Source organism: Emys orbicularis, chromosome 23 (genome assembly GCF_028017835.1).
Source record: "Emys orbicularis isolate rEmyOrb1 chromosome 23, rEmyOrb1.hap1, whole genome shotgun sequence".
NCBI lineage: Eukaryota > Metazoa > Chordata > Testudines > Emydidae > Emys > Emys orbicularis.
Genome location: NC_088705.1, coordinates 3,227,572 through 3,242,513, shown reverse-complemented (window position 1 = coordinate 3,242,513; position 14,942 = coordinate 3,227,572). Strand labels below are relative to the sequence as shown.

At 60.3% G+C, this 14,942-nt stretch overlaps 1 protein-coding gene across 1 annotated transcript in view; it reads left to right on the top strand.

The window, feature by feature from the left end:
* The first annotated feature begins 8,872 nt into the window (after nt 1-8,872).
* The window catches only part of MAP7D1 (MAP7 domain containing 1), a 44,654-nt gene continuing 38,584 nt past the window's right edge, over nt 8,873-14,942 (top strand). Inside the window, exon 1 of the mRNA XM_065421886.1 lies at nt 8,873-8,924. Coding sequence (XP_065277958.1) covers nt 8,873-8,924 — 52 coding nt within the window. The remainder of the gene's footprint in view (nt 8,925-14,942) is intronic.

The following is a 14,942-nucleotide window of genomic DNA, read 5'->3' as shown; positions in this document are numbered from 1 at the left end:
TGTGAGATTCAGAACTCTCCCTGTGCTCCCAACGCCACTGGGAAGGGGGAGGGAACTAGCTGCCTTCGTTGTTGCCTCTTTATCTCCATGTTGGACTGAAATTCCCAGGGGACTGGTAGAGGGCTGCCAACAGAGGGTCGTTAACTCGGGCTGCTCCTCCATTCTAATACACATATGCCAGGCAGGAGACTGGCTCCCACCCAGGGGAACTGGTCTGCCAGGGGAGAAGGCACCTGGCAAGGAAGCCTCCTGGATCACCTGTCAACTCGGATCCAGGAGTCACTGGACCAAGGGACTGAAAGGTTATAAAAGGAAGTGATGGGGCTTAACCCCCATTACCTGGCGGGACAGGGAAAGAACTCCAGTTAGTCACGCTCCGCACCTGGGGATCTGAGGAACTAACTGTCTTCTGGCCTGAGGAGGTGGAGCTAGGCTGTAAGGAGCTGGGGTGCTCAGCTGAAGAGAGAGGACCTAGGAGATAGGACGCTCCCCCCTCCCTGAGAAGACCGGAGTTGGCAGGCTGAGGAAGGCGGTAGGGTCAGAACTGATCCCTGTGGTGGGCCCTGGAAAGGGGGCAAGAGAAGGCAGGACTCTGGTAGGAAGAGAAGCCGCTGGGGAGCTGGGGAGGCTCCTGGGGGGAGCCCTGAGATAGGGTTTGTAAGGGGAAGCAGAAGAGAAGGTTGCAGTAGCCCAAGGGGGCAGAAGAATTGTTCAGACTTGTTTGGATTGCCGTTTGGTTACCCCAGAAGGGGCTTGAACAGAATGTGTCTTGGCTGGAGGACACCAGTGACATTACGCCTGGCCACAAAGGGGTGCTCCAAGGGTGTGTCCTCACAAAGGACTTATGGGGGAGGGACAGACTAACAGCCCCCCAGGAAGCGTGGGGCAGGACAGGGGAGGGCACGGGCTGTCCAAGGCCAGAGGAGGTGAGCTGGTGGGAGAATGTTTCACAACCCCAGCCACGCATTGCAGCAGGAGGACCCTGAATGGCAGAGGAGCCTGACCCCAGCCCAAAGAATGCTCTGGAGTGGGGGGGAGGGGAAACTGAGGCAGGTTAATGGAGGTAGGGTTTATGATGTTTGCATAGCTCTGTGTATTTCTTGTACTACTAAGTAAAGAGCAGCGGTGGTTCAGAGTCTGGCGCAAAGTGTGTGTGAGGCATTGACACCTACCACATGCCCAACTGGAGAGGCAACGCGGCAGGATCACAGGTGGGGCTCTGGTAGAGAGGGTGTGTATCAGCTCTGGGAGGCTCCAGGGGCCCGGCAGTGGACTGCATGGCCGCAGCTCTCGGGACGGGGTGCTGGACAGAAGATCTGCACCCCAGGAGTGTGCCCAGAGGCCCTCACGTAGGAACAATGCTTGGACTGCAGAGGCTTAAAACACCCAGGATCCAGAATCTGTCTCCTCTCCTAGCAGGCCGGTGAGTGGCTAAGAAGGGGTGCTCAGCTGGAGCCGTGACAGGGAAGCACCCCTACACCCCTTCCATAGCACACTCCCTCCCCCATTGCCCAGGCTCCGTATCCCCTGGCAGATGGAAGGAGTCTCCGGCGGTGGTGCAATATGGGGATGCTAAGGAAAGGGTGGCTGGCTGGGGCCCTGAATCCAGAGAGAGGAGCTGGACCAGGCCTGGGGGAGGAGGGTGTGGAAGAGTGAGGCCCTGGTCGGGCAGCTGATCCTGTCCTCAGGGCCAGGGGAGGCAGAGGGGTGTGAGCAGCACTGTGCGATGCCAGCTCTCCTGCCCCACTCCGACTGCATCCAGCAAGGAGCCTGCCTCTGGTCCCCCACTAGCTGCCTCGATTCCTAGCAGACCCTATGTGAGAGCTGAGCCATCGTGGTTCGAATCCCCTCCCCCTGCTGTCCCAGAAGCTCAGTGTGTCCAAGTCAGCCTGGCAGCAGAGAAGGGGGAAGGAAGGACCCCTGCCCCAAGGCTGGCAACCCCCAGGCTGAGAGCCGCTGGAGAATCCCAAAGCACCACGGAGCACTGCTGGGAGCAGCCCCGATCCCTGTCCCTCTGATTGTGGCTGGGGAATGCAAAGCCCCATCGCAGGGGCAGGGGCAGGGTGGGGGGTTACTCCGGAGATGCAGGGAGGGGTCTCCTTGCTCCCATTGTGTCCCCGAATGACCCCTCCACAGGTGCCATTGCCTCACCAAGCAAAAATGCCTTTGAGAGCTGCCTGGCCGCCTTGTCTGTGGCCGCCCGCGGGGTCTCTGCTGAGCAGCCCCGTCTGGACTCCGCTGGGGGTCCCTTGTCTGATGGCATTTGTCATGGAAATGAAAGGGTGTGGGGCTGCTGGAGACCCCCGGAAGGGGAGTGACAATACAGCGGCTCGCTGGGCCACTCAGTCATGCAGAGCCAGCGGCTGCAGTCAGGGCTGGCTGGGCAAAGGCGGTAGCTACCCAGCCTTTCTGGGAGCCCTGTGGGTATATGGGGGGGGGTTCCTCCTCTAAAGCCAGGCTGGGCACAGGGAACAATCCTGCCCTGTTCGGCCTGGCTCTTCTCTGACCTTGTGAGCCCCCGCTGGGCATTGGAAGGCAGAGTCCCCATCCCTAGTGGCTGCTGTTTGCCCTCCTGAGTCCGCCGTGCCCCTGCTCACCCCAGCCAGCAGGGCGCTGGAGCTTTGATGGTGGATAGGGGACCGGTCGGTAGCAGGGCCACTGGGACATTGTCCCCTGGATATTTTGGGCCGATTTCCCCCTCCCCCTCCAAGTGTCTGCAGGTTTATTCTGAGCACGATGCCAGCACGTGGTGAGGGAGGGTCCTGCCCCCTTGGTGCTGAGAGCACTTCCCCCACCCCCAACCCACCAGCAGGGGCCTGTGGGAGCCCATTAGCATCTGTCTCCTCCTGCCCCAGGAGCTCTGCCAGGGGCACAGGCTGGCTGGGAGCTGCCCAGCTCCCCCCAGGCTCTGGGCCTGAGCTCCGCACACTCCTGGCACGCGGCAGCGCGGCTCCCTTCACTCTCCTGCTGTCGTACAACATTCCCCGGTGTGGAGTCAGCCGGGAGGGCGAGGCCAGATGGGGTTTCGGGGAAACCTCGGCACTGTGCTGAGCTGGGCGAAAAGCCCCAGGGCTGGGAACGGGGATGCCAAGTGCTGGGCTCAGCCAGAGTGGAGCTGGCCCTGGGCTAGGAGCTCAGCTTAGCCATCCTCCCACGACCCCACAGCTGCCTCCCTTCCACTCTCTCGCTTTCAAGTCACTCCTCAGTGTCAGTGTCTTTACTGCCCTGGCGGGCGAGACCAGCCTTGCCAGCGCCAGTCTACCAAGGAGCTGACCCAGGAAGGACTCCTGGCGAGCACAGGCTGGATGGGCTCTGTCCCACGCCAGCCTTTCCTGCACCTCGGGCTGTGTGCGCCTGGGCTCAGCTTCGCGGCCTCCTCTCCCTCCTTGTCAAGGCAGAGGCTGGCAGAGAGGGCTGGATCCCAGCATGCTTTGCTCTACTCGGCGCCAAGATGGAGTGCCGCCCACTGGGATCGGCGGGGCCGTCCCTCTGAACGGGTGGCTGCCACGTGTTCCACTCCCGGCACGGCCCTCGGCTTCCTCTTCCTGCTCTTGCCAAACTGGCCCCGGTTTAGCCAGCTCATTGGGGCCACCAGGCTCCCCGGCCCCTGAGTCACTCCTGGCATTCCCAGAGAGGGGAGGGTTTGGGAAACCCGCTTGGTGGCGGGTCGGGACAGGCAGCCTGGCTCTGAGAGCTAGCGCTAGAGAATGTGATTTAGATATAGACAGGGCCCCGCTACGGGGTGCCTTTAAAGGCCCCGCTCTTCTGGGTGATGGCAGGGTGAGGACAGAAGATCGAATTACAGGCAAAGTTCCTTATTGCTAATTTGCTCCTAGTTGATGGGCAGCTAGTTGGCTAAAGGAAGGATGTGCTTTGCTGGGCAATGGGCTGATCCCAGAGGCTAGTGACCAGGAAGCCCCGTCAGCTCCCTCTCCCGGAAGGGACTGTTCCCTCCATTGCTGCTTCTGACCATGTGGGTGAGCATGTGATAATGGTGGTTGCAGCCCCTGTGTTTGCAGATCCCGTAGGGGAGCGAAGCCCTGAACCCCAGAGCAGCGCCTGTCACACGAACAGGTGCAGCCACCAGCTACTGAGCCCCGACTTCCCCACCCCAAGCAGCAGCAGGCCATGTCCCTGCATCCCCGGGCCGGTCACACCATCCGCCTTGCCTAAGCCCCCTTGGCTTCCACGCCGGATGGGCTGCTTTCCCCATCTTCTCCCAGCTCCTCCCTGCTGCCGGATTCCTGCCCGCACATACGAGTGCTGGCACCACAGCCCTTCCTTAAACATGCAAATAGCACCGGAATTCGCAGTCCCCAGCGAGATGCTGCTAATCCCCCCACAATGCTGCCAGTCGATAATCTGACCTCAAAGAGCCACAGGCAGTTTAGCTGAACAATGTATTGATTCTAACGATTCCCTGGGCCAGGCAAGCGGCCTATTGAGCACAGCTCTACCCCTGCAGCACAATCAATAGGCTGATCCCACTGAGCACTGGCTGCTTCAAAACACAGATTTAAGGGGCTAGTGGGTGTTTTTTTTTTTAAATCTTTCACTTTATTCTGCACATTCCTGGCTGGATTCCAATGAGGGTAATTAGGTTCTGCCGGCAGAATGTAGCGGAGGTGGCTTCTTCTCCAGCCAACTGTTATACAGCGCCGCTATGAGCGTTCACCCAGAGCAGTGTGAGTGGGGCCAGCAAAACGTGAGCAGCTCTCCTGGTGCAAACAGCCCTGCCGGAGTCAGAGACAAGCTGTGTGTGACAGGGTGTGCAGGGTGGTGCCCACTGAGTCATTCTCACTGAGCCAGAGCCTCAGCTGGTGCAAATCTGTCACCCCCTTAAAGTCAGTGATTTACACCCTACAAGTATCTGACCCCTGGGCTGCAGCAAAAAACATCCAGGAGCTGCTTCATTAGAGTCCCACCTCCCTCAGTGACCCTGCTCCACCCCCACGCGCCCAAAGGGACCTACCTGTACTGGTGGCAGGGCCGGGCGGGACAGAGCCATTGAACTGGAAGGAGACTCTGGGCTCCAAAGCACTTGCCCAGCGAGTGCTAGACTGGGTGTGAGGGGGCCTGCTGGAGAGCCTGCTGGAGAGCCTGTTTGAGAGGTGCTCGTGCTGGATTGAAGCCTCTCCGCTCTGGTGCAGGCCCAGACAGTGCGAAGTACAGAGCTCCAGGGAGAGTTTAGGGTACCTCTGCAGGAGACTCTGCTCCTGTTTTAACTTGAGTTAATGAACATCTAGACTAGCATGCTGCAAACTAATTAAAACAGCCAAGCACAAGCTCTCATTTAGGCCCTGCATGTGTTCAGGACCCAGCCACCAGCCCCAACAAGGGGGGGGGGGGACATTGTGGGGGAGGTTTTAGTCCTGTCCCACTAGTAACAGGACTGAGACCCATGAAGCTCATTGCACGCAGGCCCCCCGCCAAACAGCCATCACATGGTAAGGACTTTAGGCTGCTGCTGACCTGGTGTCTCGGGTCAGTGATGTAGGGACAGAAAGGCTCGTTACCTCTTGTGATGCTCCCCTGAGCCAGCCGTGTCCATCGGCCCCTCTTAGAGCTTTGTGGCCGCCACTCAGTGTGGGAAGCCACAATTGTGACTAGGTTGTGGTTGGAAGCAGGAGACCTGGCACGGACAAATGTCCAGCATCCAGCTGCTACCTGGAGCAGTCCCTTCCCCCTTGGGACGGGCAGGATGATTATTGGTGCAGTCGGGTTGTGGGTTTACTCCCTACTCCCCTCATGACCAGCCTGGTCACCTCGGCAGCATGTTGCACCTACCTTGACCCCTCTTCCCTGGGCCTTTGTGACAGCACCACAACTTGCCGTGCATAAGCCAGGGAACTACAGGCCAGTCAGCCTCACCTCAGTCCCTGGAAAAATCATGGAGCAGGTCCTCAAGGAATCAATTATGAAACACTTAGAGGAGAGGAAAGTGATCAGGAACAGTCAGCATGGATTCACCAAAGGCAAGTCATGCCTGACTAACCTAATTGCCTTCTATGAGGAGATAACTAGGTCTGTGGATGAGGGGAAAGCAGTGGACGTGTTATTCCTTGACTTTAGCAAAGCTTTTGATACGGTCTCCCACAGTATTCTTGCCGCCAAGTTAAAGAAGTATGGGCTGGATGAATGGACTGTACGGTGGATAGAAAGCTGGCTAGATCGTCGGGCTCAACTGGTAGTGATTTATGGCTCCATGTCTAGTTGGCAGCCAGTATCAAGCAGAGTGCCCCAACGGTCAGTCCTGGGGCCAGTTTTGTTCAATATCTTCATTAATGATCTGGAGGATGGCATGGACTGCACCCTCAGCAAGTTTGCAGATGACACTAAACTGGGAGGAGTGGTAGATACGCTGGAGGGTAGGGATAGGATACAGAGGGACCTAGACAAATTAGAGGATTGGGCCAAAAGAAACCTGATGAGGTTCAACAAGGACAAGTGCAGAGTCCTGCACTTAGGACGGAAGAATCCCATGCACAGCTACAGACTAGGGACCGAATGGCTAGGCAGCAGTTCTGCAGAAAAGGATCAAGGGGTTACAGTGGACGAGAAGCTGGATATGAGTCGACAGTGTGCCCTTGTTGCCAAGAAGGCTAATGGCATTTTGGGCTGTATAAGTAGGGGCATTGCCAGCAGATCGAGGGATGTGATCATTCCCCTGTATTCGGCATTGGTGAAGCCTCATCTGGAGTACTGTGTCCAGTTTTGGGCCCCACACTACAAGAAGGATGTGGAAAAATTGGAAAGAGTCCAGCGGAGGGCAACAAAAATGATCGGGGGCTGGAGCACATGACTTATGAGGAGAGGCTGAGGGAACTGGGATTGTTTAGTCTGCAGAAGAGAAGAATGAGGGGGGATTTGATAACTGCTTTCAACTACCTGAAGGGGGGTTCCAAAGAGAATGGATCTAGACTGTTATCAGTGGTAGCAGATGACAGAACAAGATGCAATGGTCTCAAGTTGCAGTGGGGGAGGTCTAGGTTGGATATTAGGAAACACTATTTCATTAGGAGGGTGGTGAAGCACTGGAATGGGTTACCTAGGGAGGTGGTGGAATCTCCTTCCTTAGAGGTTTTTAAGGCCCGGCTTGACAAAGCCCTGGCTGGGATGATTTAGTTGGGGATTGGTCCTGCTTTGAGCAGGGGGTTGGACTAGAACCTCCTGAGGTCCCTTCCAACCCTGATATTCTATGATTCTATAAGCCCCTGGGGGCCCCAGCAAGGAGCAAGCTCAGCTGGTAGCAAGACCCAACACCAGGGTGTGCTGCACAGGGAGGCACCCCAGCCTTCGGGGGAGACACGAACCTGAGGTCCCAGCTGCTAGCCGCTGGGGGCTGCCCCAGAGGGGGCTGCCTTGCAGTGGTGGGTGAGAGATACAGGCCCTGATCCCCATCACCTTCTCAGGCCAAAGGAGTTTTGCCAGACAAAAGGGCTGAGTTTAGAAGAGCGGGTGGCTGCGGAGCACCCTGGGCTCCCGGGGGCGGGGGGGGGGAAGTGTAGGAGCACATTGAGCTGGGAACGAAAGGTCCCATCGCCCTTCCCCTCATATAAGGGAAATGCAAGGTGAGCTGAGTGCTGTTCAGAATAGGGCCGTCAGTAAGTGGCCGGTCTTCAGAGCCCCGTGCAGGAGGGGAGCAGCCAGGGGAGAAAATTTAGCAAGGGAGAGGCAAGAATTAAAATTGGGATTGTGACTCCTGGTCAGGAAACCAGTGTCTCTGCGGGATGATTCAAACTCCAGTCAATGCAACTAACTGGTCTGGCAGGTGCTGTGTGTGTAATGAGCCCCATTGCAGCTGGTGACAGGGACAGCCGGCAGCAGGCGGAGAGTAAAGACAGACAAGGCAGGCGTGGAGGGGAACGCACAGGATAGGTAGGGAAACTACTTCACCCCAGCATCAGCCCCAGGACTGAGGGACCCCCCTGCTCCCAGCATCCCCCAGCTGGGTACCCCAGGACTGGAGCCCCCCCCCCCAGCATCCCCCAGCCTGGTACCCCAGGACTGAGGGACCCCCCCTGCTCCCAGCATCCCCCGGCTGGGTACCCCAGGACTGGAGCCCCCCGCTCCCAGCATCCCCCAGCTTGGTACCCCCCCTCCCCGCTCCCAGCTGGCGCCCGGCTGCTCCTGCCCCTTCTTTCCTTTCCTAAGTGAGTCACCAGCCGCGGCTCGCCCAAGCATCCAACTTTCCCTAGATAGTCTCAGCGCGCTGCCGGACACAACCAAGAGGCAGGGGGAAGGCTGATCTGCCCGGGCCCCTGCCCTCCCTTGCCGGGCACCCAGCGCGCAGGCCGGGGCGCGCCGGCGCTCGGCGCAGCGCAGAGGATTTCTGGCCACCCCCCGTCCCAGAGCAGGCATCCCCCTGCCCCCGGCCTCTCCCGGGGCGAGGCGGAGACCCCCCTCCCGGCTGGGTGTGCAGACATGGTAGGGGCCTGTCCCGGAGGCCGGGCAGGGACCGGGCTGGCTGTACAATAGCGCCGGGGCTCGCTGCTGCCCCATCAGCTGCTGCCGCCGGCGAGAGGCCGCGGGGGGCGCGGGGTCCTTTGCCTGGGGGGGTCTCGGTCCCCGTCCTGCCGCCCCCCAGCTCGCCGGGCTGCACCCCCCGGGCCAGGGCTGGAGAGCCCCGGGGCCCCGCTTCCCTTTCACCGCAGGCGCCCGGGTCCTGCGCCCCGGGGCGGCGCGTGGTGTTTGCGCGGGGGGCGCGGGGACCGGCGACGAGCCGGGGCGGATTCCGCCCCCCCTGGAAGGGGCTGGGTCGGATCCGGGGCGGGATGAGCCTGCGGCGGAGCAGTGACTGATTCGTGTCCGATCCCGCTGCTGTGTGGCGGGGGGGCCACAACAGAGCGAGCAGCGCCCTCCCCCGCGCGGCATGGAGCGGCGGCCGGAGCGGGAGGCCGAGGCGATGCGGCCCCGAGCCCAAGGTAAATAGCTGCGCGGGGCCTTCGGGCAACATGGGGGGGTCGTGAGAGACTTCGTGCCCCTCCCCCACTGGTTGGTCTCCAGCCCCGGGCGGGGGGGGGGGGTGTTTGCAGCCCGGGAGGCGAAAGCAGCGTCCAGTCGGAGCCGGTCCCGCAAAGCGCCAACCCCCCCCCCCCCCCCCAGCTCCATTGTGCGGCGCGCCCCGGCCCCTCTCCAGCGCGGGGCTCTGCGGTTAACCCCCCTCCCTCCCGCGCCCTGCTGTCGGGACGTGCCGGGGCTCTGGCCCTTCTCCCCGGTCCGAGCCCAGCCCGAGCCCCGCAGGGCGCTGGGGAGGGGCCGCGGGGCTCTGGCCCTTCTCCCCGGTCCCGCTCGCAGGGTGGGGAAGGAGGGAGCTCGTGGCGGTGCCTAGGGATGGGGGAGGGGGAGTTCCCCGGGGGCGGGGGGGGGGGGGGTCCCCAGCCTGGCCGCCTCCCTGAGCCCCGGGAGCCGAGAGATCAACGGGTCTGAACTCCCGGATTCCTCCCCAGCGCCGGGCCCAGGGGCTGGGCTGGGCGGGAGCATCTCTCCGGGCGCCTCTGCTGGCCGGGACCAGCCGCCTTTGCTGGAGGGGTGGCGGGGAGGGTGGTGGGCAAACGGCCGCTGGCCCAGGTTCGCGGGGCGGGCCGGGGACCCCCAGCCGGGCTGCAGAGTGTGAATAACCGGGGGTGCGCCACGCTGGGGGGCTGGGCCCGGCTCCGGCTCCCCGCCGCCCAAACCTGCCTGTCCAGGGGCTTTCTGGGCTGGGAGTGCCACACGGCTGCGGGGAGAGGGGTGATGGGGGGGGCTCTGGCCTGGGGAGGGGGGCGCTCAGACCCCTTCCCTGGAGGAGGGAGTTTGTGGGGGGGGCACGGCCCCTCCTCCAGCTGGGTAGAAACCCCTGAGTTCAGCCCTAGGCCTGGGGTTTCCAGGGCGATTTGGAATCTTCCCCCAGCAGACGCAGACGGCTGCTGTTTTGGAGCCAGGTCCCAGAGATGTCCTAATTTAGGCCAGGCCCAGGACCGTCAGCCTCGCCCTGCAGTGTTTGCAGCCCAGACGTGACTAAACCGGGCTGGGGCACAGAGACACAGGACTCTGCAAATCAGGAGTAACAAGGAGTCCGGTGGCACCTTAAAGACTACCAGGTTTATTTGGGCATAAACTTTCGTGGGTAAAACACCACGTCTGGATTTTTACCCACGAAAGCTCATGCCCAAATAAATCTGTTAGTGTTTAAGGTGCCACCAGACTCCTCGTTGTTTTTGTGGGTACAGACTAACACGGCTCCCCCTCTGATACAAATCGGGAGTGACTCCTGCAGTCTGGGCCCCCCAGCTGGTGTGAATGGATGCAGCTCCCATTGGAATGAACAGGCCAGATCCATAGATCTGTATGTGGGGGCTGTGGGACTGTGATGATTTACACCAGGAGAATTGGTGTCTAAGTAGCAGATGGTGCCAGAGGGGACCTGATTCTGCACTTGCCCATCCCAGCGTAAATCAGGAGTCACTCTGGGGAAACGGACAAGTCTGAGCGGAGTGAGGAGAGAATTGGGCTCCCGGGGGTACGGGTCCCTCTGAACGACCAGCTCCTGCGGGCATCCCAGCTCTGCAGAGCTCAGGGCAGTATGGCAGGTCCCAGGCTCTCCGGAGAGGTCTCCTCGCCATCCAGTCGTGAATGATGTGCTCACTTTCACTGGGGGGTGACGAACGCCCAGCTGGGTAGGCAGATAGACCCAGTTGAAATGGAGGGTCCAGGGGAAGGCAGTGCCCCCTCCCTGGAGTTTTAGGGAGCAGGAGGAAAGGAGCTAACGTGGTCTCAGTAGGCCCACAGATTGCCAAGCCTGCAGGAGCTAATTAGGTTCACTCAAGTGGCTGCAAGATAGAAGTTGCCCTTGACGAGACCTTTCCAGACAGTAGCAGCCTCTGTCGTGCAGTGCAGAGAGGGCAAGATCTTGGTGTTTCTGGGTGTGCCTGGTCCCCCACTGAGCTGCAGGGGGCATTGGGGCTGCTGTGGGTCAGGCCAGTGTTTCCCCCAGAACCTGCCTGCTCCTCCTTTCCCTTTGCCCTGGGGCATCACCAGCATGGGTCCCCAGCCTTGACGCATGGTAGGGGCATGGGCCAGGCCTGAGCAGGGTCAGCTGAATCTCTCCCCCAGGTCTCATCCTCTTGCCTGCTGGCCCCCCTTTCTTCAGGAGCAGAGTTGGGGTGAAGGGGGTGTTAATTTTATTCTCCCTCTTCGCTGGGTTTCTCCTACCCCATACAGGTGGCCCCTCCCCAATGCCAGCGGCTTCAGCCCCCTGGCACACAGGGTGCAGGGCACATCTGCTGGCTCATGAAATCCAGAACCGAAGCAGGCACCTGCAGGGGATTCTGTGCCCGCCCTGCCCCGTCTGTGTGCTGGCTCTGTCGCTGCTCCTCATACCCCTGCTGTGGCTGAGGGCAGAGCTGAGCCAGCCCCACTCAGAGCTTGGTTGGCATCCGTGTGATTAGCTGTAAGTGCTACAGAACCCATCTCTGCAGCTTTCCCAGACCGTCCACAGTGTCGGGCAACCTGGGTACAACACGTCTGTCCTCTGACACTGCTCCGTCTTGCTGTGGAGCTGGGAGCTCACGGTGTCCCTGAACTGCGCTACAGCTTATCCAGACCCTGGGATTGGTTGGAGACATGGTCAAAACACTGTCAGGTCTTGTCTACACCACAGGGTGCAATGGTGTGTTAGCCCATAACCGGGTCCCCCCAGCATGGTCACATGTGCAGCATAGCTGCCCCCTAGATCTCAGTGAGGAAGGCAGGAGGCTGGTCTTATGAGTGGGAAGGAAAAGGCCTTTCGTGGTGGCTGCGCGGTGGGAGGACATCGGGGGACAGATGCTGAGGATGCAACATCCATGTGTGGCTGTCTCCTGCTGCATTTCTGGGCAGGTTTACGGCATTCCCAGGTGCCGTGCTGCTCTCCCCCGGCCAGGGGTTTGCGGTCTCCCTGGTGGGTGACAGGAGCAGCCAGGCCTGAAGCTGCAGCTTTGCCCAACGCAGCTGAATTCTCTTGCTCCTGGGCAGCCGGAGGGAGGGCAGCGGCTGGCTGGAGTCAGGATTTGTTTTGGCTCCGAGTCTCTCTAAGGGACGCAGCCAAATGCTCTTTGGCCCTGTCTGTGTTGGTATCTCTGGGCGCAGGCAGGGCAGCGCTGTGACTAAGCATGGCTTTGTGGCAGGCCTGTCTTTCCACTGATGGAGGAAGAGGGAAGGCCCGCAGCCCCCTCCCCCCTCCGTCCCTGATGCCCTGTTGCAGGAGTGGGAGGGACAGCTGCTGTGATTCATGGAGGCCTGAGCCGTCCGGGGGAGGGGAGGACAGTGTTGGCAGGGGAACCAGACGAACCAGGGCCCTTCGGAGCTCGCTGCTGGTCGCAGGCAGGCGACCCGGCCCTAAATGCCGAGCTGCAGCCCTGGGGCCCTGCAGCGTTTGATAAATACTGTGTTTAAAAAGAAAACTGCAGACGTATTGTCTGTGCCTGGCTCTCGGCTCCTCCGATGGGCCTGGCTTTCCGTTGTTTATAGCTGAGCAGAACTGTTCTTTCCCTCCTGGTGATGATGGCCTGTGCCTGACGGCTTGTGCATGTGTTCTGGCTGGGTGGGGGCAAGTTCCCTACCATTGGTGGGAGGTGCCCGTCCCTGGGAATAGTGCCCTGCTGCCAGACACCCAAGGGATTTCTGTGTGTCCCACCGATATGTTGGGAAGCTAGTTTGTTGTTAACCTCCTAGCAAGAAAACAATGGGAATGGGGTGGGGGGAGGGAGGGAGAGAGATCCAGGTGCTACGCCTCTGGAAGATGTGGGAACAGTTTTGCAGCATGCCACAGTCCTGGGGACAAGTTAGCTCTTTATCGTTTCAAAAGGACGTTATCGAGTTGTGTTAGGCCCGACTTTGCAGAACGGGTCTCTCTGAAGCCTGGCACGAATATCAACGAGTTTGTATTTCTGGTGGAAAGGGGTTTGTTTAAACATTTCCCCCTTTCTATTAATTTTGGTCAGTCCAAACTGCCCGGAGAGTGGACTCGCCCTGTCTCTGCCCATTGCTCTGGCTGTGTGAAACGGCCCTGAGCCCATGGGGACGAGGAAACACGGGGTGAAATCTGGCCCCAGCTCAACTCGTTTTGCCATTGACTTCAATGGGGCCGGGATTTCGCCTGCCCGAGGTGTTTACACTCCTCAGGGTGGCCTCGAGCTGGCTGGCATCCAGGGGAGGGCTGGGCATCTTCCAATTGACCTGGACAGGGCTTGGCAGAGGAACAACGGGTGCACCGCGTCCCCTAGCAAGCCAGCCAGGGTGCTGATGGCACAGATCTAGGACTGGGCAAGGAAGGGCGGCTCTGTGGAGCCATCAGCAGAGAGATGGTAGCTAAATGCAAGCAGCTGGGTGAGGCCGGCCAAGGACAAGGACAGAGCGGGCACGGGCCTGTTCTCTGTGGTCTCTTTCCTCTTCCTGCTGGGACTGGGGGCCCAACATACAGAGAACTTGGGTCACCAGCCAAGGCAGGGACTCTGGAGAAAGCCAGGTCAGGGAGAGGATGGAAGAAGGGGTGGCGTGAGGTGGAGGCCGGGGCTTGGCCGAGGCCAGCCCGATTGCTTTTCTGAGCTATGCAACATGCAGCACTGCAGTGTGACAGCCCCGGAGTGCGTTGTCCAAAAGACTTAGTGCAGCTTTCACTCTGGGGCGCGGACTCCGGGACGGGACAAGAGCCCAGCGCTGGGGAAACGGCCAACCTCACCGCTGGGAGAACAGCAGCCTCTGCGGGCTGGGTCCTGCTAGCGATCTAGGGGTCGTGCTGCAGGGTTAACGCCGGTGGTCTCATTCGCAGAGGGGCTGGGCTCCCCTGCTCCAGTTAGAGTCCATGGGAGCGGCAGATGCTCAGCACCTCTGCAAATGAGGTTGCTAGGCCTGATTTCTGGAAGGCACTGGGATAAGGGCCAGACTTTCAGAAGTGCCCAGCAGCCGCCATGTGGCACTGATGGGCAGGTTTTCTCAGAGCTCAGCACCCGACTCACCGAGGTCTGCTAGCAATTCTGCCCATGCTGTAAGCTGCTGCTGCTGCTCAGGGCGTCCCGGTCCTCAGGCACTTCCTCCCCAGCTGCTGTCACGGGCCCGAGGGGTGTCAGGCCGCAGAGCGTGCCCTGGGGGTCTAGTGCTGACTCGGGGCCGGTCCAGTGCAGAGATAGGCATGGGGCTTGAAAGCAGCTCAAGTTCTCCGGCCCGTTTTCCTTTGTTTATTTTTAAATGAATTGTAAACAACTCGCGGCCCCATCCCAGCGCCGCCCTGAGATCCTGCCTCCCTGAGTTCCCCTGTCACGCCTCGCTCCACATCCTGGACACGGCCTTGCAGCACGGCTGCTCTGCCTTGGCACTGGGGGGCCGGGGTCGCTACTGCAGCGAAGTATTCTCAGCTCCTGCGCGGCGAGCAGGCCTCCCTTGCTCCTCGAGGATTGCTCCGGTGCTCCACACGCTGTGGGGATGCAGCAGGTTATCCACGGGGGGAACAGGGAGCTGGCTGAAGCCAATGGTCCCCAGAACGTCCTCCTCTTAGAACAAGTTCTTTTGGGTTGGTCTGTAGAGCAATTGAGTCTAAATCTCCTGGGGAGTGCCCGGCCCCACACAGGCAGGCCCCTTGCTGTGGTGCGGCCTCCCTTGCCCTATCGCGGGTCGGTTTAGGGTTAGGAAGGTCTTTGGGGCAGTGTCTGTCTCTCCCCTAAGCTCAGTGACAGCTCAGCAGGCTTCTGTGTGCTGGGTAGGACAGCCCTCCCAGCTCCCCCAAATAAGGAGCAAGCGGAAATGTGATGGCACCGTAGGAAGCAGAGAGCCCCTTAAAATGCAGGCTAACCTGGAGAGGGCGTCTGGACACCCCCTGCCAGAGTCCGGGGAGAGTTGGGGAGCTTTAGGCTTTGGTTCCAGTCTGTTTAGCTTTTGGGTTCTCATGGGCTATGGGCCCTGACGACTCTGGTGCAAACAGTGCAGGG